At 41.8% G+C, this 26,841-nt stretch overlaps 2 protein-coding genes across 3 annotated transcripts in view; one reads left to right on the top strand and one right to left on the bottom strand.

Annotated features, from left to right (window-relative positions):
- XRN2 (5'-3' exoribonuclease 2) overlaps positions 1–17,811 on the top strand; it is an 80,070-nt gene extending 62,259 nt beyond the window's left edge. For both annotated transcript variants that reach the window (XM_060125274.1, XM_060125273.1), the window contains 3 exons: positions 9,663–9,726; positions 14,784–14,922; positions 17,267–17,811. In XM_060125274.1, coding sequence (XP_059981257.1) covers positions 9,663–9,726; positions 14,784–14,922; positions 17,267–17,332 — 269 coding nt within the window. In that variant the 3' untranslated portion in view covers positions 17,333–17,811. The remainder of the gene's footprint in view (positions 1–9,662; positions 9,727–14,783; positions 14,923–17,266) is intronic.
- Positions 17,812–24,160: 6,349 nt separating this feature from the next.
- Positions 24,161–25,553, bottom strand: NKX2-4 (NK2 homeobox 4). The gene is made up of 2 exons (XM_060124382.1): positions 25,088–25,553; positions 24,161–24,771 (listed from the first exon to the last, which is right to left on the bottom strand). The coding sequence occupies exons 1-2, from the start codon at positions 25,539–25,541 to the stop codon at positions 24,161–24,163; spliced, it is 1,065 nt and encodes a 354-aa protein (XP_059980365.1). The 5' UTR covers positions 25,542–25,553.
- Between the last annotated feature and the right edge of the window lie 1,288 nt (positions 25,554–26,841).

The raw sequence follows: 26,841 nt of genomic DNA, 5'->3' as shown, positions 1-26,841 counted from the left end.
ATTGTTAGACTCCACCATGAAATCTGTGGACTTCAGCGGTTTTATTCTATTTAGTGAAGGAAGCACAGAAGGGGCACAGGGTTTAATGGGCTTCTTGGAGATCTGCTTGGTTACAGTAGTTCCCTCAGCTGCTTTCCCCCGAAAATTTAGCAAATAGCATTTCTGAGTATTTCCATTTGTAATGCATGCGGAATATGTATCAACATGTACCACATACAACAGAAAAGTCTAATCACTTTGTAGGAGTTATCTGTGCCCTGAGATCTCACCAGTGAGCGGTGAGAGCATCTCCAGCTAATTGTTAAAGCCAGCTGTTTACTCAGACGTTCTTTATCAGTTCCTTTTTCCTTGTGGCTCTTTGCCATTTACTTCTATCTCTACTGGTATCACAGCTTCCAAATACGGGGACAAAATGAGATGCAAGTGCTAGAACCAGGTATAATCTCTGTGGATTAGTTTAGCCAGTACTCCGCAAGACCATGGTTGTGGGGAATTTCTGAGGTTGTTGCATTGAGTAGACTTTCCGAGGTGTGGCAAGAGGTTTGAGTAGCAGAGGTGAAAGCACACGTGCTCTGTGTTAAGTGGCTTCCTTCCACCTCCTGTTTCCTAAGGCCCAGTTGCTGGCCTGCTGCCAGCAGGATAAACCATAGTTTATCCAGATGGCACCTGGACATCTTACTTAAAACTTTGAAGTCTTTTTTTCCCACTAACTTAAATTGACTTATTTTTAATTTGTAAAGTGTATCAATACATTATGGTTTTGATGTGCTTGCTGTATGTTTTCAAATATACATCAAAATGAATACAACCACGAAGAGAACAAGCTTGTTCATGGACCCCCAGAAAATCATCTTCTGTACCACCTGTGACATGTATCACACTTGGGGAAATATTGCCTAGATCAGTGGTGCTTAATCAGGGAATCATAGGCCATATGAGAATCTGTAAAAGTCATGGAGTTCCTTCCCAGAAAATCACTCAGTGTGGGATTCATATAAATCCAAGTACTGCATCCGAGGTCCCCTTCCACCCTGCAGGATCCTGTCCCAACAGTAAGAGAAAGAAGTCAGAAAGTTTTTTTATTTATCAAGGTCATACCAGAGGTAAAGAATTTCATACCTTTCAGGGCCTGCAATTCTAGAGTTCTTAGTTTGCCTTTTGTGGAAACAGACAACTCTTGTCAGCATCTGGGCATTTTATTTAAAATAGTGGGGTCCCCTCTTCCCTTTTATTACTTTGACTAACTCGTCATTTGCTGTTTTATAGCACTTAATTAGATAAAATTTGTTTATACTTACAAAGAAGCTTTGATTAGAAACTTTGATTAGAATCTGTTCCACTTAGAATCTCTTTAATTACATCATTAAAAAATAGGAAATATGCTTTGTGAAGTAGGGATTCACTTTGAGCAAGAAACAAGTGGCCCTCTCTGCCTGGTGACTTGTAAACATTGAGTCACCTGAGGATCAGTGCTGGGACTCTCATTGTATTTAACATATCTTTTCAAAGGGGGTGGGGATGGGAGGAGTGAAAAAGTTTATGGAAAAAAATCAGCCAGGATGCGATATTTAAATTGAGCCAACAAGGGGGAATTTGGAATACTCCAGGCTGAGAGAAAATAATGAGCTTGAAGTACACTGCAAGTAGTCAGATGGTATTAAGCTTAGAATATAAAATTAGTCACAGTATGCATTGGAACTGATTATGAAGGTAGGGAGGCTGATTTTTTTTTTTTAACTGATGTTTTAAATGTATGTTAACTGTAATACACATTAGTTAAATAAAATATGGTGTATAATAGTAAAACATTTTAAAAACCAATAAATCCATGATCGTGAAATAAGCAGTTTCTCTGTTAATTCTTCATATATGCAATTTTTGAAAATTAGGTTATTATACATGTTTTCACATATACTTTTTATTAAAATGTAACATACATAAAGTGCCAAATCATAAATGTACAGTTTAATTTTTTTTTTTTTTTTTTGCGGTACGCGGGCCTCTCACTGTTGTGGCCTCTCCCGTTGCGGAGCGCAGGCTCAGCAGCCATGGCTCATGGGCCCAGCCACTCCGCGGCATGTGGGATCTTCCCGGACCGGGGCACGAACCCGTGTCCCCCTCATCGGCAGGCGGACTCTCAACCACTGCGCCACCAGGGAAGCCCTACAGTTTAATTTTTATGAAATGATTACAGTCATGTAACCACCACTCAGATCAAGAAACAGAAAGTTGGGACTTCCCTAGTGGTGCAATGCTTAAGACTCCGTGCTCCCAATGCAGGGGGCCTGGGTTCGATCCGTGGTCCGGGAACTAGATCCCACATGCGTGCCTCAACTAAGAGTTTGCATGCCACAACCGGGGAGCGGGCGAGCCGCAACTAAGGAGCCCGCTTTGCCTCAACTAGGGAGCCTGCCTGCCGCAACTAAGACCCAACGCAACCAAATAAATTAATTAATTAAAAAGTTACTGGTGCCCAAGAAGCCCCCCATTGTGTCCTCCCCCAGCCACTGCCCCTGCCCATTAAAGGCAACCTGACTTCCATAGATTAGTTTTGTCTTTTTTTTTTTTAACGTAGTATCTAACAGTCTCTTAACACCGTTACCCTTTTTAAATTTGTCCTAAAAAGTTGTATGTTTTGCTTCTGAGATTTATCTGCCTGTCGCTGTAGCGCGAGTTCATTTGTTCTCATTGCTTCCTGTGTCCCATTATGTGACTGACCGTCATTTATCTGTCCAGTTGGGATAGTGTGGAGTTGGTCCCCAGCTTGGGGGTGCTTGGAATGGACCGCTGTGAAGCTCTCACATCCTGGTGCGTGTTGTAAACGCTTCTGGTCGGTCCGTTCCCAGAACTGCAGGGTCAGGGCTATGTGCATGGTCACCTTTCGTGAGAAGTGCCAGACACGGCCCGGTTTACATCCCCGCAGCAGTGGGGGGGAGGTCCAGCTGCTCCCTGCTCTAACCAGCCCCTGGTGTTGTCAGCCTGTTCGCTTTTAGCCACTCTGTTGGACGGGTAGTGGAAGCTCACTCACGTTGAATTAGCCTCTTCTTGGTGACTTGGAGCAATTTTTCATGTTTATTGACTGCTTGGATTATCTTTTTTGGTGATGTGCTTGTTTGGGTCTTTTGTCCATTTTTCTACAGGGTTGTCTACCTTTTTCTTTTTACTTTGTAGGAGTTCTTTTATAGTCTGGTTATGAGTTTGTGTGTGGGTTTTTTGTATTGGAAGTATCTTTTTCCACTTGAAAACTTGCCTTTTCCTTTTAGTGTCATCTGATGAGCCAGCATTTGGGGAAAGTGGGTGAGGCGTATGTGGGAACTCCTTGTGCCCTTGTAGCTTTTCTCTGGGTCTTGAATCATCACAATAAAAAACCGAGGACGAAAAAAATTAGTAGATATTTCATGTATTTTGATGTTTTTGTAAGTAATATCTTTTAAATGTCATTTTCCTGTTGCTTGTATATATAAAGAGTTGATTTTTAAATATTGACTTTATCCGACAACTTCACTAAAATTCGTGTATTCCAAAAGTTTGTGTGTTCTTTTGGATTTTTTCCCTACTCAGTCATGTCCTCTGTGAGTTGTGACAGTTCTGTATATTCATTTTCTAATCTCGATGTCTTTTGGTCTTTTTGTTTTATTGCACTGCCTGGGACCTCCAGTGTGAGTCAGTGTAAGTGGTGATGGTGGGCATCCTTGTTTCATTCCCAGTCTTAAGGGGAAAACTTGTAATATTTCACCATTAAATATGATATTTGCTATAGTTTTTTCATTTATAGAAGGAGTTTCCTTCTATTCCTTGTTTCTAGTGGGTATTGAATTTTATCAAATGCTTTTCCTCCATTTCTTGAGATGATAATGTTTGTTTGTTCTTTTCCTTCTGTTACATGGTGAATGTACACAGATTGATTTTTGACTGTTAAGCTAACCTGGCATTACTGGAATAAGCCTAATTGTTTGTGATATATCAATTTTGTGTGCGTGTGTCAGTATAGTGTGGGTTATTTTTTCATCTCTATGTTATGAAAGATTAGTTTATAGCTTTCTTCACATGTCTGGCCTCATAAAACAAGTTAGAAAGTGTTTCCTACATTTTTGTTCTCTAATAAGGGTTACTGTGAGCTTGTTGTCATGTCTTAATCCTTAGACTCACACAAACCACTGAATTCTTCTATCTCTTTTTTGGCAAGAGTTTTTAAAAACTTTTTAAAGCAAAAAAATGTGCAGTTACATCTCGTTTCTAGAACCACAACTTGCTTGTGGAAAGACTTGGTGGTGGTTCTGTTTAGGGAGAGATGGTGAAAGTCTGGACTGATCTGTGGCGAAGTGGATTCCAAGTGGAGAAGGTGGGAATGGAGGCACTAAAGGACTGCATAGTTGAACGTGCGAAGTGCAGGAGAGAGAAGATTCCAGATGAGGCTCCTTGTGCACTGAGGGCACCTGGGGGACTAGAGAGTTTGGAAGCACAGGAGGTTGGAGGAAGATGGAAGAACATGATAGTTCTGATTTGTATGGAAGTTGAAATGCCTGAAGACATTGATGCCATCTGCCTGGAGGTAGCGATAAGGATCTGATACCTGCTCAGGAGAGAGGAAATTGGGAATCATATCCGTATAAGCCAGAAGTGTAAAAGTTTAAGCAGGATTGCGATAGGTTAAAGATTTCTAATTGCCCTTGGTTATACGAGAAAGTAGAAAAGCCTGGGGTTGTGAGATTGGATTTCCTAGAAGGCAGCCATGTCATTTGACACAGTATTCCCTGATACCTTTGTAAGAGATGTGTTGGAGAAATAATCGGCCTAATCTAGAATAGTTGTTGCATGGTAGTAAACTGGTCACAGTTGTATGATAAGCACAGACAAATGCTGCCAACTGTCAAGAAAGGAAATTCCATGTTCTGGGATGTTTTCCCCAATACTCTTTACATGTGGCTCAACAGAAGATTTGGTTTTTCTTTTCTTTTCTTTCTTTCTTTTTTTTTTTTAAGTTTACTGTCATTAATATTTTTCTGGCATATTTATTTCATGGTCTCTTGTGACCTCTAGATTTCATATTTATGCAGACAGACCTAATCTTTACGTATATGCCAACCAGTCCATCCATCCATCCGTTGATCCATCTATCCATTCATCTCTCTCTGTGTATTTTCTCTTCTAATTTGTATCTGATCCCTTACGTTTACATTTATATTTACATATCTTTTTTGAATACAAAGTGTTTTAAGGTAGTATTACCCTTTTAAGAAGAGCAGTGATTCCGGGGCGGGGGGTTGTGGTGGGATGAATTGGGAGATTGGGATTGACATATATACACTAATATGTATAAAATAGATAACTAATAAGAACCTGTTGTATTAAAAAAAATAAAATGAAATTCAAAAAAATTAAAAAAATAAAAATGGATACAAATGAACTAACAAAACAAAAAAAGTAATTATGGATTTTCAAAAAAAAAATGTCAGATGTCAAAAAGGATTATTTTCTAATGTTTAACTGTTTCCACATTAAATTACTAATAAAGTGAATGTAAAAATTGTATTAAAAAAAAGCAGTGATTCCAGATGTTTTACCCAAGATCTTTTATTTTCTCCCCATGAATCTGTGTTTGTCAAGATGCTTACTCCTGAAGTGCATGTGTTAATAAAGTATGTTTATTTTTCCTTCCTGTCTTAATTGGGTGGGTGTAGTCATGTGAATTCTAAACTTTGGAAATATTGAAAGTAGTTTGCAGAGATACCCAGTCTTGCCTTCTTGAGACCCTGAGCTTCTGAGCCTCCTGGTTGAGGAGGCAGCTCTCCTGGTCCTTCTGACATAAAATAACATGAAGAGTCACCTCAGCTGACAGCACAAGTGCACGTGAACCATGGAGCAGCATAGTGTGTTGGGGGGGGTGGTCCTGGCTTTCCCTCCACCCTTATTAGCCTTGTGACCTCAGGCAGGCTTTTGTCAGTACTCCCTTTCCTCATGTCTAAAATGATACAGAGAACACCCATCTCACAAAATATTCACAGTAAGTGAGTTTAAGTTATTAAGTACTTGAAACAGTACCTGGCACATAGTAGATACTGTGAAAGTATTCAATGATAAAAGATCAGCATTCCTCTTTATAGAATTTTGAACTTCAAAATTTGTTTAGAGGGCTTCCCTAGTGGCGCAGTGGTTGGGAGTCCGCCTGCCGATGCAGGGGACACGGGTTCGTGCCCCGGTCCGGGAAGATCCCACATGCCGCGGAGCGGCTGGGCCCGTGAGCCATGGCCGCTGAGCTTGCGCGTCCGGAGCCTGTGCTCCGCAACGGGAGAGGCCCGCGTACCGCAAAAAAAAAAAAAAATTTGTTTGGAAATAGTTTTAGTAAAATTGAGATCTAAACTGTTTAGTCAGTCTTTTAAAATATTTGTAGTATCAATATCATAGCTGGTTTTTCATGTGGGGCAGAGTTAAATCAAGGAGAGCCATTGGTCATACTTCCAGCTCTGTTGAGTGTCTGCTGCAGGCATTTCTCACTGTCAGTCTTTGATGTGTCAGTTTTTGGCTGACGGGTGATTGTCCGGGTACTGGGAACTTGTCAGAGTCAAGTGCAGCCCCAAGTGCTCAGCATGAATAAAGCGTTCGCTTCTGCAACCTGGAGAACGTGACATGTCACTTCTCTTCATTTCAGTCGGTAAACTTGTCAATTAGCTGCATTTGAAAAGTGATTTTTGATTAGTGCAATCAGTAAACATGGAATCTTTTCCATGATTGCTACGCTGATTAGGTAAATTGTCACTTGAGGAGCTATTGGTGAAGCCTTGGTTTCTGTGGCTGTAGAGCTCTAGAAAAGGGATATGTTTTTAAAGACCACAGGAAAAAATTAGCTGTCATTTTTTTTCTCTCTCTCTTGCTTGTACCTTTGTGAAGTGCAATTCACTATCTCAGATTTTTTTCTTCTCCCTCTCAAATGGATCTTCTTTTAGAGCCATACAAATGAATGGTAATAAGTTTGTTTTACATTCTACTTCTCAGCCAGGAAATAATTTCTGCTTTATGAACACTTAAGGGCCATATATATTGCTCAGAGCCACATGAAGAGATTTGTTTAAAGGTAGCCTTGAAATTTGTCTTCAGTCCTTTTTATTTTTCTTCTTGGGTTGAAAGCAAGAGATATTTTAAAGTCTTAACACAATTTGTTTAGGTTTTTAACAAAAAACTATAGTTTTTGCATGTGCTGAGTTTGTTGTATGGGAAAAAAAAAGTTGTCCTGGAGGTGAGAAATAGTGAAAGCAAAACAGAGTGGGCAGCACCTGGCATACCAGAATTGGTGGGATAGGAGCTCTGGCTGTTTTTCTAGACATTTACAGGTATACAATTAGACTACTGAGAAGGGCTCCCCCTCTCCAAAAAAAGCATTTACACTTAGTGAACATTACATTCCAATTCTACTTAGAAATACTGGTGTGCTTAATCTAACACGCAGCGTATTTGGATCTAGTGAACATGTATTTCCTGATGGTGAGGACTTTCCCTCCACTTAATACTGTTCCTGGGAGGAAATATACCAGCTTTTTCCCTGACTTTATTTTTCATAAAACATTAGGATAAACATTTCTGAAGGCTTTTCTTAATGTAAATGTGTTTTTTTATTATCTTCATTCAATTTGATATTTATTAGGAATCCTGTGTGGAAGCTTTTATTAGTACCATGGAGAGTGTGTTCTGTGATGACATCATATATAAAGAGACACCATGCAACCAGAATCATGGAATTAAGTTTTTATGTTAAAAAGAGGCATGTTTCCAGGGTGACCACAGTGATTCTGGGACATGTGAAGTACAGAGCTAGACAGGCGTCCAAATGAAATTTACTGTATTTCTTTTGACCTTTGCTATATTAGCTAGTTTTTTATAATAAGACACTAAAATATAATACTTCTGGGAACATTTTAACCAATTTTCACTGACCTAAGTTTTGTGCAGTATCTGAATAGTTACGGACTACAAGTTTAACAAAGTAATCCTCAGGAAAAGTGGCCAAAATGTTGGTTTTACTTTCGGTAGATTGCTTTCTCATAACTCATTGAAAATCGTATAGTGTATTTTAAGTTTCTCTATAGAAGTAAACTGCACAGGGGGTTTGCTGTCTTGTAAGAATTTCTGGTTTTCCCTCCTCCGATTTAGATTTTCTGGTGGTGTACAGTCTGCATAGTGATTCAGAAGTTATTCTGCCCCCAGACTAGGGATCCTGGCCCTGTTTCCTGTGGATTGTGTGGCAATGAGCTTCCTGAGTTTCCATTCAGGTTCTGAATATCTAATGACCAACGGGAAACCTCCTCAGCATTATTCTCAGTTTGACCGCTACTAATTTGGTTTTTAAGAGATAAAAGGGGGACTTAATGCAGATTGACTAGGGATGCCACCTTTCTTTCAGTTCAGAATGGAATTCTGCTTGGAAGTGATGGTGGTGAAGGCCTCGCGCGTGCACTGATCGTTGGGCCAGGGGCTGGGGTGGCTCCCCTGGGGTGGGTTGTCCATCTAGGAGGCTTTCTTGGGGCCAGTACCTCGACTGTGTTGCTTCCAGAGCAGCAACAGCTGGGTGTTTCATGCTGGAACCTTTGTGAACAGCCAGGTGCTTTACTTGTTCCAGATTCTCCTTTGCAGGGGGTTTTAAAGCACAATTCTACTTTTCTTTCTTCTTTTCTCCGCCCCCCCCCCGCCCCCAAGTAAACCCAGATTGCATTTTTTTGGTTGGTAACCAGAGATAAGCTTTCATTTCTTCTTTCCTTTAAGAAAGTAATTTCGAAAAGCATGTTTCTAGTTTGTGTTTCCATTAAAATGTGAGCCTGAATACATTATGGTAAGCCTTGTTGTCCTTGGGCCTTGGGAGTCTGGAGGAGGTTACTGTCCTCATGTGGAGACCTCATTAGACAACTCCTGGAACAGCTGTTTTAATTAGGTCACACTCAGACCCTGCCGGAAGGTGGCTGAGATGACTGAGACTGGGGACTGGAATGGTGGTTGGTTGATACCAACCTGCCGACTGTGCTGGGGGTGCCCTTCATCCCATTTACACAGAGGACCAGCAGCCACTTAACTATTCCTTGTAATTCGTTCGATGTTCCCAGCTTAGCTTCTGTTAGGGGAAGAGGTTTGACTCTCAGAAAACAATAGGGAAGTGGGCAGTCCCTTTATGAACATGTCTTCTGACCTGTGTTCGAGAGATTGTGTACTGTCTGCTTCATGTTAGCACAGCTAGGTAAGTCAGCGTTCTTTCCAGTTTACACATTTCGGGGGCAAATTTTAGGATTTCTATTAAAGTTACTATTCGTTCAGTTTGTATTTACGGATGAAACCAAAATACCATCGTTTTGCACAGCGTTTAAAATAGAAATGTAAAACACATGTATAGCTTTATATACACAGATAGTGAGGGAGAGAGAAACGTGAGTTTAATGACCAAGGCTTCTAAAACTATGTTTTGTTATCAAAGGAGAACTAATTTAACAGATTTACTGACCCTGTTGGTTTCATATCTTTTTACATTTCCAGCGTGTGTAATTATGCTAGTTATTTAATTTATATTCAGTCTCAACTTTTTTCAAGAATTTTTAATTATAATATATGTGGGTAGCTGAATAGTGATTACTTTTCAAAAAATAAAAAATCTCCTGTTCAACCCTTTCCTGTTTATCTTCCAGATATGAGGCCCCAGGATTCCTGGCGAGGTCCTCCTCCCCTTTTCCAGCAGCAAAGATTTGACAGGTAATATTAAAGCAAATATGACTTTGCAGTAACTTTTCACGTCAGCATTTGAAGTTTGGGCTTTCTCTGGGGTATGAAATGTACTTTCTTCCCTCTAAATAGTTTCTCTTGTGCCCTTTCTTTAGGAAAATAGATGGTTAACATGTTGAAGTAAAAGATTCATGCCTGTATACTTTCCTGCTTTTCTTGGTTCTTGGCCTTTATTTTATTGATGCTTTTGAGGTGCCCTGAAAAATGCAACACAGAGAGCTTAAAGTTGTATTAGGTTTTGGTCAGGCTAAACAAATTTCTTTTTAGAAGTGTTGTGCAGCTTAATGAGGCATAACTAATGGAGTTCCACTTTTATCATTTCTGTGCCGGCAGTGCAGCATCAGTACAGACCAACCATTGATTCTTGCTGCAAACCTCTTGAAGTCCTAATCAGCTTCTTTGGTACAACTTTTTCAGGGCTGACAGGCCTATTGTAGTGCAGTGTCACTGTAGGTCAGTAGTTATTAGTTGCCACTGAAAACAGTTTCTTTAACTACTTAAGACTGAACTGAATTAAATGCAGAAGGGACTCAGAAGAGGATTATGGGATCTGCAGTCTAATAAGTACCACGGACGAGGAGGAATGTGACATGGTTTAATAACAAGGGATGTTTGACATGTGTTCTTTCATTGATAAGTTGTGCTCTCTGAAGTCAGGTGGTCTCTGCACGACAAGGCAGCCGGGCGTGTTATGAATAATTATATTAACATCTGAAGAATAATTTTTTAAGGGCAGCTTTAAAGTCTGTCGTCTCATGCTGGTCTTGCCAGCACCAGTAAATGCTAAGACGAGTTTAAGCCCCCACATAATATGGCTTCCTTCTTTGCCTTCCCAGTTCTGATCTGTTTTGTTTGCCTCTCTTCTGCCGTTTTAGCAGTCTGAGCTGTTCACATCTGAAATGAATGAAGTGTTGTTATTTGAACAGGGTTATAACCTCTACCCCCTTTAAGAAAGGTCTTTCTTTAGAGACTCCAAAACCTCATTTCATTATTTTCTTCGAGAAGATAAAAGAAATTATGTTATTCAATTGTTTATTAATAGTATCAGCTACTTAGTGCAAGCTGCATTTTAATTTAAAATAACTGCTACTGCCTGTGTTTATGTTTTGTTTTCAGTGTAAGTGCTCAAGGCACATGGTATGTACCACTTCAGCATCCTCAGAGTAGCACCATTGTCAAACAGATTAAATGAGTGAGGGGTAAATTTTTTCTAAATTACATATTACCACATTCACACCGATCTCATTTTAATAACTGTCTTTCTCCATTACGTTTGTCAAGTTTGATCCTAAGATTTGGTTTCTCCACTTTGTTGCTTGCCTTTTTCCCATATTATTAATAATCGCCAGTATTATCATGTGCTTGGGAGTGCCAGCACTGTGCTAACATGCTTTTAGAAACGCAAGTTCGCTTATTCCTCTTAGCGACCCTTTGAAGCGGATGTTATTTTTACAGATGAGGAAACTGAGGCACACAATTCAGTAGCTTATCTGAGGTCTCTCTTCCTCACCATCCTTTACTAAGAAACTTTTCACTCAAGCGAAACTCATCAGAAAACTGATTCTAAGCATCATATTCCATAATGCCACAGGGACTTCACAGAAGAAAAGGAGCCCCTTCCACTTTCAAGGCACCCTTTCTTCAGTCCTAAAGCTTTCCTTCCCTCTACACATTGTTTCCCTAAGATTATCACCTTGTGTCCTGACATCCATCGGTTTTTTTTGTTCTGCCCTAGCCAAGTTGGTATCTTCTGGACTGACTCTGTGAACCCAACAGATCTGGGACATATTTTGTGGATGTTTTTGGTTTAGTTTTAGTCAGAAACTAAAATCATGCTGTAGAGCAGAAGTTACGTGTGAGCGTAATATAATTCTTTCTTATGTCTTAAATCATGGTCATTTAAGACACACACCATTTATTCATAAAGAAAACAAAGTTTGAATTCAGCCTCCTAAACTTCACTATTAGCCAGCCTCTTAGCAAATACAGTACATCACTCGTTTCTATAGCACGTGTCAGTCTAACCTTTCTGACCTTATAAGACATAGAGGAGAAAATACAAACTCATAGTCACTTTGACTTTGCTGAGATGTCACAACTGGTAAGTAGAATTCTTCCTAGAACCAGGTTTTACTGATGATTAGTTTAGTACTTTTCCACTGCACAGTTTTGAGTGTTTGGTTGAAAACCCTATTAGAGAAGAAAATTTTGAGTGTACTTTTTTTTTTAATAAACTACACTGTTTCTTGAATTAATTCCTACTTTGAAATAGTATATATAATTCATATATTCATTTCACTTAAAAATACACTGGGCGCATCCCTGCCCCCACCTTCTTCTCCCCACACACAGACAACCTAGCGATCATTGTGTTGATGGTGAGTGAGGTCCAGCATGTGCCTCCTCCTCACCTGAGTTTCTGCCCTGTTGTCTGTGTCTTTGCCAGTGGAGCATTCTCTTTTCTGGCCGTATGCAAGGTTTTTTTATCCATTTAGTTTTTAACTTAAATGGGTGCTAAGCTCAAAGCTGATTTGCCACATACACACACACACACACACACAAACACACAGACACACACACACACAGACACACACACACACAGAGACACATACACATAAAGATACCCCAGTGGTAGTATGTAGTTATGTCACATTACCAGCTACTTTCCAGAGCAGTAATTTAGAAACTTAAGAATATTGTTGCTATTCATGATGCCAAATGCCTCAGTTAAGTTGCCTCAATCGATGGCTACTGATTTTAAAAAGTTAAAATGTGTCAGCCTCAGCGCTTCCATCCCAGATTTAAAATGTATTTTCCAGGGTAAATTTCAGTTTGTAAGTATTTGCAAACTAATATAATTAGTACAGTGTAGAAAAATGATAAACTTGTGTAAAATAAAGGCCTTTCTGCCACTAACAAGCAAAAGAGAGTAGTACATGTCCCTCTTACTTGCTCTTTCCATTTAATTTTAATTAAATTATTTTTATAAATATTTTTGTCAAAAACATTTCAAGTAATCATTTCAAACAAAAAGGAGAACTTTGTGCTTTTAAATTGTGGCTTTGTTCCTAACCTATTTTTAAATCATAAAATAATGTAAAATTGCATTTATAATGTATTTTATCCATACCAGCAGATTTTCCTGAAACTCAGTTGAGTGAGTTTTAGCATTATAAAACTGTAAAGAAAAAATGATCACAGTTAATACAATGTGTGAGTTGCACTTAATGCAAGTGGGTTTTGCATGCTCAGTTTTGATGAGCCTCCTTGGTCACAGCACAAACCTCAACCCCTCAGTCCTGCAGAGAGTGGAAGAGACCATATGTTCTCTACATATGGAGCTGTTCTTGCTAAATAGATGAGGCCTTCTCACTAAAATATAGTTGTATTAATGAATCCAAAAAATAATTAAAAGCCCTGAATATATGCATATTCTCTCTGAGGTACAGATTTTTCATTTTATTTTGACTCACAGAAAATTATATTATTAGAGTCCTGATTTCACCACGAACTGTGAAGAATAGCATTGGCCTTTCTAGAGTTCTTAAAAGAGCTGTTCTTAGAGCCATCACACAAAAATAATTATCTTTGGTGTTTGAAAAACAAAACAAAACAAAACAGGCAAGCTCCAAGTGAAGGGAGGAGAGTGGGGGGTAGAGAGGATGGATTCAAGCTTGAATAGCTGTGAGAAGAATGCATTACACAGTGAGCCCAGCTTTGGGCTTTTCCCCCTAAGACCTAGGAAGTGAAATTCATAAGCTGATCAGTTATAGCTAATACCAGCTAGTCAGTGCTTTAGCAAATTTAAAGTTTGCTTATAATTCCTCCCAACATCTGTAATGGCCCCAAAGCTTCTAATGCTAAAATATACTGGAGAATTTTGCTACTGTTTATTCTTTGTAGTGACTGTTCTATAAACTGGAAGTTGAGGAAAATGCCTCAAGAAAGTTATGTCATACATGGTGATTGCTTTTAGAGGGTAATCTTTGCTACATTGTTTATGTGACAGTTTTAAATTGTTATGATTTAATACATCATACCTGTTGCTTTGTATCTGCAAAGTTAAAATAGGCACTTGAAGACACATTAAAACATTTCTTTTGACCATAATCTGGGCCAGCAAACTGGGTTATAATAGCTGTTGAATCTGTGTTCCCATGTAAACTGTACACCAAATGCCAGTCAGCCCATGCCAATTAGTGCTCATGTTGCTAGGTCACCGTGGTCAATTGAAAGCTGCATCAATAGAACTTGAAAAGGTTTCCTCCTGATCAGACCTTCTGACATATTGAGCAGAATAATGGATGGGAAAAAACAGCCAAGTCCCCTACCCTAGATTCAAAATACTCAGCAGTAAGAATTCATTTGCAGTGTGCAATTAACTAGAAAGAATGGACTCCAAGAACCAGCCTGGACATTTTTTAAAATAAAGCCTCATTCTCCTGTCTTGTACATGTTTACTCTTTGGATAGCATCTTATTATTATTATTTTTCTTTTTTTTGCGGTACGCGGGCCTCTCACTGTTGTGGCCTCTCCCGTTGCGGAGCACAGGCTCCAGACGCGCAGGCTCAGCGGCCATGGCTCACGGGCCCAGTTGCTCCGCGGCATGTGGGATCTTCCCGGACCGGGGCATGAACCCGTGTCCCCTGCATTGGCAGGCGGACTCTCAACCACTGCGCCACCAGGGAAGCCCTGGATAGCATCTTAAAATGTAGCCAACTTGGTGATCTTGGGTCCAAAACTTTAAGTGACTAAAAAGAAAACTTGACAGTTGAAGGTGAACAAAATTTTTTTTAAGTCAGACCTTTCTGATTCAATTGAGTTTAAACATCCTTTTAAATAAATGCTGATACTTCCTGAAACATGTTAAACAACACTCACTGTGAGGGACATAAAGGCCACTCTGATACTACATATCCCTTACGACAAATCCAGGCAGATTGGATTGTCCTCAGATTTGGAGATGATGATACCTGCCAGATTTTAGGCTTCTGAGTTTTAATGCAAACATGATGCTTTTCCACAGAGGCGTTGGGGCCGAACCTCTGCTGCCATGGAACCGGATGCTCCAAACCCCAAACGCAGCCTTCCAGCCAAACCAGTACCAGATGCTCGCCGGGCCGGGCGGGTATGCACCCAGACGTGATGATCGCGGCGGGAGACAGGTGATGCAGCGGGGACTGTGGCATGGAAAGCTTACTGGTCACTTTGAATGGAACCGTGCCTCTTGGGACTCCATGGTTTGGTTTGGTTTTGGTTTTGGTTTTGGTTTCCTTAAACATCTGTGGATAAGTTACTGATAGAGTAGCTCAGTCGAACTTGGATCCCTCATTAAAAATGTATACGGGGTGAGTATCTGCCTCACTAAATAGGTTATCCTTTGATGATGCTGAAGAATTTTCAGACCAAAAGCCCCTTTAATCACAGCAATCTGATATTTAGCACAAATATGGTCTGTCACCAAAACATGTTTATCCTTAGGGTATTGCTTTTTAGTTCAATAGAAACTAGATCTCTCAAAATAAATGGTAATGTTCTAGAAGCTGAAAGTAATATTTCACCTTTTCAGCTGTTATCTTTATTCCTTTTGGGAGTTTTCGGTCTTGATTCATCTGTTCTCTATCTTCATGGAAAGAAATCTTTCCTATCTAATTTCCCACTTTTTTTTTTAAACTAAATTTAAACAGCTATACATTGAGTGAGTATAATAATTCCTAGACAAATTCAGTAAATGTAAGCTTTATTTCCTTCTCTTTATAGCATCTACTTTTAGCAGCATTTAAGCCTGAGGTCTGTTTGCCTCAGTCTGTTTGTCCCCCAGCCATTTGACACCCTGGCCAGTATTTACATGCTCTTTAATCAAACGCTTGCCAGAGAACAGGATCTGAATGCCGTGATTCAGAATGTGTGCTATTCCTGGAGTTGGCACCTGTGGTGATGTGAAGTGGTTTTTAAATTGCTTACCTGGTGTCGCCTACAGCCTTTTGCAGTGCTTCGAATATTAATTTTCTAACTCAGGTTCTTGCCATGTGTCCCTTTGTTCTGCCAGCTGAGAAAAATCTTCTGCCAGCTAAGAAAAATCTTTTTTTTCCACGCTTTTTGGGTGTATTCTTACAAGTCTCAGTTCACTTTACAAGAAAGTAATCATCTTGTCTTTTGAGAGAATTTTGTTACAGTTCTTTAGAATCAATTTGTAGAATATGACTTTGCATACTCTCAGCCCGAGATCTCTACAGATGCTATTGGTAGGTTCAGTAGATTGAGACTATTTATGCTGCTAGTGTGAAGGGGACACTGGGCCAACTAAATGATGAATATTTTTGAAAGGAAGGCACACTTGCAACTAGAAGAAGTTCTGGAGGAAGTTCAGTCCAGTCACCTCATTTTTCCAAGTCAGGAGTCGAAAGCTTAACCCTCCTGCCTCTGGGTTGGGCAGCAGAGCTGGGGACGCCTGTGACTTCGGACCCTAGTTCAGCGCCTCCCCTGCCTCCTTTAGGGGAGCACGTCCCTTTAAAGGAGCCTTCTGCTGTTACACGAGGTAAAATTCTTATTCACTTAGGAGATGCAAACTGGTTGTACATTATAATTCTTTTAGGACCTTTTGGAAATACATTTCTTTCTTAAGTCTTTTTTCTGTGGAGATTTTTTTTTTAATTCAGAATTTTGAAGCGCTGTTAAATTGTAGAAGTTTATTGTTAAAAGCAGTAAAATTATGACTTCATTATATATTTAGTGGAGTTTATATGACTAAACAAGTCCTTAGCCTACATTATGACCTTGAAGGACTACACATATTCATGTTATAATTTAAACTAGTGAAGCGCTCTGAGTGGCAACATGGGGAAGGGGGTCCATTTCAGAATCCTCCATAGAAAGGGAATTGTGATGGGAGACACATCACATTTACCTTCAGGTTGTACAGAAATGTTATTTGCAAGCATATTAGGAACTGTTATGAATATTGCCAGTAATTGATTATGTAATAACCTAATGTGGTACACTATTATTTATAGCTAAACAAACAAAAAACCCTAAAATTAATAGTTCATTAGGCCTCAACTGATGCAGCAAGCTCCTGCCTTTGTTAAGCAAAACGACTTTCCTGGTATGTAATATGTGTGTGTGAAGATGATGTGGGCACCTTACCACAGTGTGGCTTGAATTACTAGCTGGGGAGGGGGTGGTAGGGAGAATTGAGAATGACAAGTGTTTTACACAGGACACTTAACGATCCTTCATTTGTGTGCATTTTAAGGAATTTCTCAAGCGCTTGTTAAGGCTTGTTTGGTTAGTTATCAGTGATAGCATTTATGCTGATGTCCCACTTTGCATGCAGCTTTCTATGAAGCTGCAGACCAAAAGCACCCGTTCAAGGAGACCTTCCATGTGATATACCTGTGAGACATATTCACCTTCTTTATAGTGTGTTTTTCCACAGAGAAGTAAGATTAGTTTCTTTGCAGGAGTGTTAATCCAGAAGATAAACTCTCTCTTTTGCTCTTTTTTCAGGGATATCCCAGAGAAGGAAGGAAATACCCTTTGCCACCACCTTCAGGAAGATACAGTTGGAATTAGGCTTTTGTAAAGCTTTCCCAAATCCTTTCATCATTCTACAGTTTTATGCTATTTGTGGAAAGATTTCTTTCTCAAGTAGTAGTTTTTAATAAAACTACAGTACTTTGTGTATTTCTTTTAACTGTGTATATTTCTACTGATCCGATCTCACTGTTTTATGTTGCTTTCCAAAGATGTGTGTTGCATAATACAGTGGATCTGAATTTATTATTGCTTGTAAAACACATTTGATGGAACAGGAATACTGGTTTTTCATTATGTTCAAAAATCAAACCAGCTGTGGATTTCAAAACACAGTGGTATTCTAGATCATCTAAGATCCATGCTGATTTTTAATGCACAATTGGGTATGAACTATTGAGCTGGAACTCTCAGCTAACTGGAGTGTATATTGTTCAGTATTTCTTTGGGAACATTTCATTAATGTACTTGTCATATGGAAATTTCTGGACTTTAGTAAAAAAAAAACAAACTTAAAACCCTGGCCTCTTGTTTTTCTTTTACAGTATTTAAACTTTGAAAATCTTGGCCAAGCATGTGGGTTTTTTTTTTTTAATTTTTTATTTTTTTTTGCGGTACACGGGCCTCTCACTGTTGTGACCTCTCCCGTTGTGGAGCACAGGCTCTGGACGCGCAGGCTCAGCGGCCATGGCTCACGGGCCCAGTTGCTCCGCGGCATGTGGGATCTTCCTGGACCGGGGTACGAACCTTGCATCGGCAGGCGGACTCTCAACCACTGCGCCACCAGGGAAGCCCTTTTTGTTGTTTTTTAATCAGTATATCAGAAAACAATTTATTTCTACAATTAGATGTCAAAAGAAAATCAGTGAAGAAGTAGATTTTAAGAGGATATGGTCAGCAAGACAACCCAACCGACCCATGTATGTGTCTGCTACTGATTTGGCAAATTATAAAATCTTCATGAGAATAAATTATTTACATTTTACAAATTTCATTTAGATTTATACTGCAGTTTTAAGGACTGGTTTTAAATCTCTAAGAAAAGTTGAAAAATTCCGGGGAGTGGTTATGAGTGAAATAGGTGAGAGGGATTGAGGTACAAACTTCCAGTTACAAAATAAATGAGTCATGGGATGGAATGTACAACATGGGGAATATATTCAATAATATTATTTTTGTGTGGTGACAGATGGTAACAACTTATTGTGGTGATCATTTCGTAATGTATAGAAATATCGAATCATTATATGCACCTGGAAGTAACACAGTGGTGTAGGTCAGTTGTACTTAAGTTGAAAAAACACTACACAGAACCCAATGGGAGGGCAGAAAGAAAGAAAGAAGAAAGAAAACTTAAAAAGTTTAATTCCTAGCTAAATTGCCAATGTTCCTTGGCAGGTTTTTGCATTATTTCACAATAGATTCCAATTTGTACTTACCTTTTTCTTGCTACTAAGCACACTATAATTCCTTACATTTACGCTTGCAGTTCACGTGCAGCACTTCCATATGCATTTTCCTTGCCACAACCAACCCAGACACACGTATGAAGACTTGCTGCCTTGTTTCCACCTTTCCATTGTAGCCTCAGATTGTAAAGTAAGGTTTCTCTCTGACTTTCTGACCTCGGACATTTTTGCTTTAGTATTCTACAAAGGCACACTTGTTAATCTTAAATCTATTCAGAAAAAGTCCCACCTTAAACCTTGGATAGGAAGGTATTTTGAAGCTATTGAGTTCATTGCTGATGATGGGTGAATAGAGCAGGGTCCTTTATTGTTGAGGTAAAGAGTCTCTCTGCTGGGAATTAACACAACCATTATATATTACTTCACAATACATTAAAGTGGGAATAATACCTTCTGTTAGATTTCTCTATCTTCCAAATACTGAAAATGTATAGCGCCTAAATCAGTATTGCATACTCCAAAGGAGCCCACATACATGTCTTACTTAGTGTACAGAGCTTCCTAAGTACACCATACCCACACTTCTGCAGAACCTATATTTTCTCAGATCTTTAATTTTGGTCTAGTTTTTGTTTTAAGCTATCATGAGTGTGTCTAAAATAACTTTCTGATTTGGCTCTTTCACCATTACATGTAACGGATCAAAACAAGTTTGAAAATTAATGTTTAAAGTGTTCTGAAGACACCTAAGCAAAAAGCCTGATGGAAAAATTAAGCCGGCTAGAGTCCCACTAGCCGGTGGTGAGACCTCGCTTCCTTCCCTCTCCGTACTCTGCATCTCTTTCTAACTTGTCCCCACGTTTGAATCTCCCAGAAAAATGCCCTGTTATTTCAACAAGTACACGCTTTTTAGAACTTTAAATGGCATGTTTAAAGCTATAACTATCCCCTCCATGTTCGGGTGTAAAGTCAACGGGTCAATTTTATGTAATTAACTCCACTGTAGTATGTTTACGTAGGGCCAAGTTTTTTCAGGGTCTCATTAAAGATTTGTAAGAATCTTAGAACCTGGAAACAGCCCGACTTCATCGCGGCGCTAAGAGCCCATGGTGAGCAGCTGTCTTCCCCGTAGGGTCCAGTGAGGCAAAGCCTTAGAGCCCACGGCCATCCATCGGAAGCTCTGTCCGGTCGCCGTGCAGCGTCGGGGAGGCAGGCGGGGAGATGACCGGCAGGCAGAGCCCGAGCCAGGGCCGGGCGGGCGGGCTCGGGGGGCGCTCGGCGGGGGCGGGGACGCCCGCGGCCCCGAGGCTCGGGGAACCCGGCATCCTAGCCCGGATCCCCGGCCGGACCCCGCGCCGCAGCTTCTCCGCCAGGCCAGCGTCGTCTCAGCTCCGCACGCGTTCGAATACCGGGACCTGGACGGAAAGAGCGGAAAGGGTCCTCTCCCGAGGCTGCTGATTTAAGTTCCAAGCCTGAACGTAAGCGAATTTCGCTTTGCTTCGAAATTAGAATGTAGACATTCTCCGAAGTCACCTGGACGCCCGGTTCACAGGCGGCTTGCGGCCCCGGCTGCATCCCGCTCGTCGGCGCCGCTACCCGCCCCCAGGGCGGCCTGGAGCCGACCCACCGGACGCGTGCCCGCGAGCGACGGCTCTGCTACTTCTAACCGGGAAAAAAGTAAAACTAATGAAGTAGCAAACGCCCCACTCGGGGTGAAGTGAATGCCTGCGTTGCTTGTTGTCTGACACCGTATACATGCACGAGGGCCAAAGAGGAACATGCTTTAATTTGTGTGTGTGAAATGGGAATGGAGCTATTCACTACTCGAAAATAGCTTGCACAACTTAGACTTGGGCAAATTTGTGGTTAAACTTTTATTAGAAATCATTTAAGCAACTACTGAAATAAGAGGTTACATGGAATTTAGAAACTGAAATAAAAGGCATTTCATTCAACTGCAGGTACACATTCTAAAGCAAAGACAAATGAAACCAAAACACCTCTTTCAGAAGCTTCCATTTAAGCTTACCTCCAGGCTTAAAAATAATGACATAAAAGTGATCTTAAAATCACAAAGTTATCTTAATACTTACTGGAGAGAGCGAATTCCTGACTTCAAGTCTTCTTTGAATCTTGTCCAGATGCTCACCAATTCTCACTAGCAAAAGTCTATTTATTTAATTCAGTTTTAATAAAATGTATCCTACTGCCCTGTCTCATTGTATTTGGGCATGGCAAGTAGCAGTTATTTTAAAAAACTGGACTAGTAATTAATATACAGGGTTTTGTCCACACTAACGTGTTATATTAAACAGTTGGGCAGTATCATTCATGCTTTGAACTACATCTGAAATTTATACTGCCACTACACAGTGCACTATCTGATGCACAAATTCATAGCTAAAAATCCAATTAATGGGTCTTTATGTGACTATGGTTCACCAATTTATTCTAAAAGTTTATAAATCATCAGTATTCAATGCAGCTAACAAAGCAAGTCTTTGGAAGTTGCTTGCATTTAGTGAACAGGATTGAGTCTCTGATTTGCTTTAAATTGAAAGTAAACAGTCGATAGCAGAATGGAGTTTGAACACAACATCTGTGTTGATAAAAGTCTGATTGACTTACTTGTTCTGACCATTAGGTTTTAGTTCTAAGCAAAGCCTTAAATAGAAGACAACTGGGTTTCACACACCATCCCCCCTTCCATATACAAAACACCCTTCCTGTATCCTTCAACATTGCGCTCACACACACATACACACACACCCCCCGCTTTAATTTACATCCCAACACAGATTTCAGAAAAGTACCTGCAATCCCTGCCGTTCCTCTCTGCAACTTTGATTCTGGATCTTGGTTTCTGTGCCTCAATTGGAAAAAATACGTTAGAATGCTGTAAAACTCCAAAACATTTAGGAAAGTGTCACATCTGCAGTTAGCATTTCTGAAACCGCGTTTTACTGTGGCCTCTGCGAAACTTTGGAGGGGCTTTGTTCCACTTAGACCCTGCGCCAGCCCTCCCTCTTGGTCGTGAAGACACTTATCCTCCTCTTCAGTTAATGAGTTTCACCTAGTCTGGCCGTTTGTGTTTTTATAAAAGATCTGCAAAGCATTAATTGCAAAAGAAGAAAAAAGCTCTTGTTTTGCATTAATCAGAATGTGGAATTCTATAATAAAAACATTTTCTATTTTAATGTTTCAAAATCAAACCTTGTCCTAATTTCAGGATGTGCACACATAAACTCAGTAAGTTTCTGGGTATAGAATGTTAAGCCCTCTGCAGCAATTACTTCTGGCTTGGGTCCTTTACTATTTAAAGGAACATTGAAAGGAAAAAGATATGCCTGTACCAAATACACTTTCAGAAAATATTGTATAAAGAAGGCTGTTTCTTCTTAATGGTCTTTTTGATAGAGAGTTCCCTTAGTCTAAGGGATTTTTTGTTCCAGAAATTAGCAAGGAAAAAACTGTCCACGAAGATTTATTTTCTTTAAATATGTTACTTGGACCCCTTAGTCCCATAAGCTATTCTTGCTTTTGTTGAGTATTGGGCTGTAAAAAAAAAAAAAAAAAAAAAATCACAAACCATGTGAACTTTTAGAACATGTTTTCTAGAAGTAAAATTTCAGAATTTGAAGGAATCCGATCAATATAAACAAGCATTTTGAAATGTGGCACATCAGTAATAGTTATGCTAGCTTGGCTAATATTTTGAAAGTCAATTTTATTAGTATGCAAAAACCCAAACTGGGAAAATTTCCTTCAGGTGTATTGCACCATTGTCATACTATTTTTTCTGCTTATTTTTTTATGTAAAATGTTTTAAAAATCAGTTATCATTTTACAAAAATGCATTCACAGCCCCTTGATAAAGGCTGATCCACTTGCTTCTTTAGTGTTTCGGGTTTTTTTTTTCTTTTTGTGGAAGGAACTGGAGTTTTTAATTACTATTATTATTATTTACTATATAAAATACATTTAGAGAAAGTGCAACTTTTAAAACACCTTCTTAAAGAATGCACTTTGCACATTCAGAAAAATACCCAAACAGTGAAGTTAAATAAAATGTTTTGCTTCAAACTATAATTCTAAAACTTCAAATGTAGAAGAGCTTTAAGGTCTCTGGTAGATGTTTTGGTCATTTATAAATCACGTTTTATCCATGTTAACGTCTTTAATTTTTCTTCATTTCATAAGCTCACGTTCTTCAGCTTTTTAATATTTTTACTCCGCTACCAGTTCTTTAAATCATGAGTCAACTGAGCTGTGTTGTCACATCATGCCAAGTAGTGTTAAAAAAAAAAAAAAACCTATACAACTTAGTGTAAAATAAATGACCATTTGACTCTTACCAAAAAAAAAGTACTTAAGGTTCTTTTAAGTTATATTTAAATATCCTTTTGAAACACAGGAAATATAAATCATCATATTAAAGAGTAAATACATTATTTGTACAAGAAAACACCAACAAAATCGGTGTGTAACCCCTATTAAGTTCTAAATATGAAAAAATTATAAATATTTTAGTTACTTATTCTTTACATACTGATTACAATTCAGTAAATCACCTTATTCTCTTCTTGACATGCTTTCCAACAGGTTAATTAATTGATGTCTATCTTAGCAATTTTGCTTACTTGTTCTAGTGTTTTATCACGGTATTCAAATTAAGATAAGCAAATACCTTAGAAAGAGTAAATAACATGTCTACAGAAAGACAGGGTGTCATTTATTTTATCCATTCATTGGGGAGACCAGTTTCCATATAAAAAGTAGCTTACAACCCTTCTTTCTTTTGATGAACTGCATATTAGGGGGAAAATCCTCTTTTAGGGTAATATACAAACACTCATTGCCAAATAATGATCAAAACATTTAAAAAACAGCATTAAATTTAAAAAGCTATATCAATTCGTATAAGCGATATTTTGATTAAGTTTATTCCATTTCTGTAAATGGCAATAACTCCTCTGCAATAATGTTGCTATGTGCATGATCCACCTTGAGCTACAATTAAATTTACTTTCCATCAAACATTAATGAAATTGCACTTAAGGGGAGGGGGATTCGAAAATTAATCTCCCAAGGTAAGTTCCACTCCAAGAAGAATTCATTGCTAAAGCTGGGTTGGTTTTTAGAGCAACAAACACCAACGAAGTCTCCAACGTTTAAAACTCTGAGAGCTTTGGTTAGGAACGTGGTGGATCTGGATTCGGCCGGCTTTTCACATAATTTAGGAACCTCTGGAAAGAGGAAATAACCACCTCAACCACCTCAAAGCCCCCTGGCGCGATGCTCGTGATTCGATCCTGGGGCTGTCGCGTCCCCACACCCAATAGTAAGGTTCCGCGCCCGCCCGCCTCCACGACCCGTCCGTCCGTTTGCGAGCTCCGCGTCCGCCGTCGGTCCAAGCCGACCCTCAGGCGTCACGAGGGACCCCGCCCGGCCCGCGCCGTCACCACGTCCTGCCATAGAGCAGGTTGGCGCCCAGCGCGCCGCCGCCGTAGTCCCCAGCCGCCGCGTCCAGGGCCGCCAGGCCTCCCCCCGGGCCGTGCAGCGCGGGCGGGCTGGGCGACAGCTCCTCCAGCTCGGGCGCGGGCGTCGGCGCGGGCGGTTGCGGGCCGGCCTGGCCGGGCGTCGGCGTGGCCGCGCCGTTCTGGCAGGGCTTGCCGTCCTTGACCAGCACGGGCACGGCCACGCGGCGCGGGGACGGCGGCGGCGGGCCCAGGCCGACCTCCTGCTGCAGCTGCTGCGCCGCCTTGTCCTTGGCCTGCCGCTTCATCTTGTACCGGTGGTTCTGGAACCAGATCTTGACCTGCGTAGGCGTCAAGTGGATCATGCTGGCCAGGTGCTCGCGCTCGGGCGCCGATAAGTACTTCTGCTGCTTGAAGCGCCGCTCCAGCTCGTAGACCTGCGCCTGCGAGAACAGCACGCGGCGCTTCCTCCGCGGCGGCGCCGCCGCCGCCGTATGCAGGGGCGCCAGCGACTTGGCGGCGTCCGCGATGCCCGGTAGCGACCCCATGCCGGCCACGTTCACTCCCGCTGACGGCCCCATGAACCTGGAGACTGGGGAGGGGCCCAAAAGGAATGCCAGTCAGCCGCCACCCAGCTCGCTTCACACCGCTGCAGCCGCGACGCCGGCGTGGCCCCGGCGGGTCCCAGGACGCCCCGCGCGCCCAGGGGCCCAGCACCCCCCGCGCGCGCAGGGGCCCAGGACGCCCCGCGCGACCCCGGCCGGGTCCCAGCGCCCCCCGCGCGCTCAGGGTCCCAGGACACCCCGCGCGCTCCGAGCCCGGTCCCAGCGCCCCCCGCGCCTCGGACTGTGGCGGGAAAAGCCCGCGCGGTCCGCTGCCCTCCGTCCCGCGTTCCCGGCCCCGCTCACTTGACGAGAAGCGCGGGTCCGGGTTGGCGCCGTACCAGCCGGTGGCCGCGGCGGCCGCGCCGCTCCGCATGCCGTCCGTGTAGGCGGGCAGCTCGCCCATGTTGCCCAGGCCGCCGTTGCAGTAGCCACCCATGGCGCCGTGCGGGAACTGCGGGACGCCGGGCGGCATGTGGTAGGTGGCGGCCGCCGCCGCCGCCGCCGCCGCCGCTGCTGCCGCCGCCGCCGCGTTGTGGCCCGCCATGGCGTGCGGGGGCTGCATGCCCGCCACGGCCGCCGCTTGCGAGGAGGGCCCGGTCGGCGGCGCGCGGTAGGCGGCGGCCGCGACCCCCAGAGGCGCCCCCAGGCCGGGCGGTGCACCGTCCATGGCGCCGCCGAACTTCTTGTAGGTCTCCTCGATGGGGCTCAGGATGTCGGACACGGAGAAGGGCGTCGTGTGCTTGGGGCTCAACGACATGGCTCGGCGGACGGCCAGGTAGGGGGGGCCGGGGCGGGCGGGACGCGGCGGCCGTGGGTCGCCGCCACCTGGGCCGGGGCGGCAGCGCCTGTGACCAGGAGTCGGCGGCGCGGCGAGCCCCCGGAGCTGCGGGATCTGGGGTTTATTTTAGTCCCGCGCCAGGTTTACGACAGACTCGGGGGGCGGAGCAACATCGCACACGAGCAAACAATGGTCATTGACATCTTTTTCTCTCGGCCCCCCACCTCCCCATAGTGGAGACAAAAAAGGTAAAGGGGTAGTTGGGTGTTTCTTGAAAAGATCACTCCCCTTTGCTTTCTCCATGCTTCCCGCCTCCATCCCGGCCGTTATCCCAACCCTGGAGCACCAGAAATAGAAACTCCGAGGCCGGCGTCGAGGCTTGAAGTGAAGGATTCCGCGCCTCTGCCGATCCAGACCCCAGTTTTCCTAAAACTACTGACTTCGTAGCAAAGTCCAGTGTAATTGGGGAGGGGGTATGTGGTGTTAAGTTGAGGGGGGGATGGTGCAGGGCTCGCCTATTCGTCTCTAGCTACCAGCCTCTCACTCGCTCCATCATTTAAAGTGTAAAAAAAAAAAAAAAAAGGAAGAGAAAAGGAAAGGCTCTTGGGTCCCACCATAAGAGCGCATAAAGAGTGAGGTACAGTGACCGTTCTGTGCCTTTGTAGGGCTTCTAATTTATGCATCCTTAGATTCTCAAGCATCATTTTGTGGACAACCAAACGGGCACTTCCAAATTAGCTCAAAGTATCCAAATCCAAAGAAGAGAGAAAACACATAGAGATACAAATACACAGATGCTAACTTGTAAGTATTCTGTTTCTTCTCTGTGGGGATGGAGGTCGGGTAAGGGAAAGAGGGTACATTTTTATCTTTCGAATGTTTCCTGTTCAGCTTGCACCTGCAAAGTTCTTTACAGGTTTCTTCCCCCCCCCCACTTTTTTTCCCCCGCATCCGCCCGAGTACAAATATCCAACTTAGGGATTACTGGCCTATCACTACAATGATCAAAAAGAAGAGAAAGAAAACACCGCGAAAATCCAAATATTTCTAGCTATTCGAAATGGGTCTTTTTATTGTTTTATGAAAAATATAACCTGCTCAAGGATTATGAAATGGATGCACAGATCAGGTGAAAATGGTAGTTTCTCTTGAAAAATACTGTAGATAAACTGATTCTAAAAAAAACTTTGTCATCCTTTGATTTGCATATTTACCTGCATAGCAAAGAACTTAGACATTGTGAACTTTCCTCTGAATGCTGAACACCACAAAGAATAAG

Source organism: Lagenorhynchus albirostris, chromosome 15 (assembly GCF_949774975.1).
Source record: "Lagenorhynchus albirostris chromosome 15, mLagAlb1.1, whole genome shotgun sequence".
Lineage (NCBI taxonomy): Eukaryota > Metazoa > Chordata > Mammalia > Artiodactyla > Delphinidae > Lagenorhynchus > Lagenorhynchus albirostris.
Note: the sequence above shows the minus strand (reverse complement) of the source record. Positions and strands in the feature narration are given on the sequence as shown.

Coding starts and splice junctions, on each gene's coding strand:
- NKX2-4 (XM_060124382.1), bottom strand. CDS start 25,541: ATGTCGTTGAGCCCCAAGCACACGACGCCCTTCTCCGTGTCCGACATC. Junction 24,772..25,087: donor GGACCCGCGCTTCTCGTCAA/GTGAGCGGGGCC, acceptor GCCCCTCCCCAG/TCTCCAGGTTCATGGGGCCG.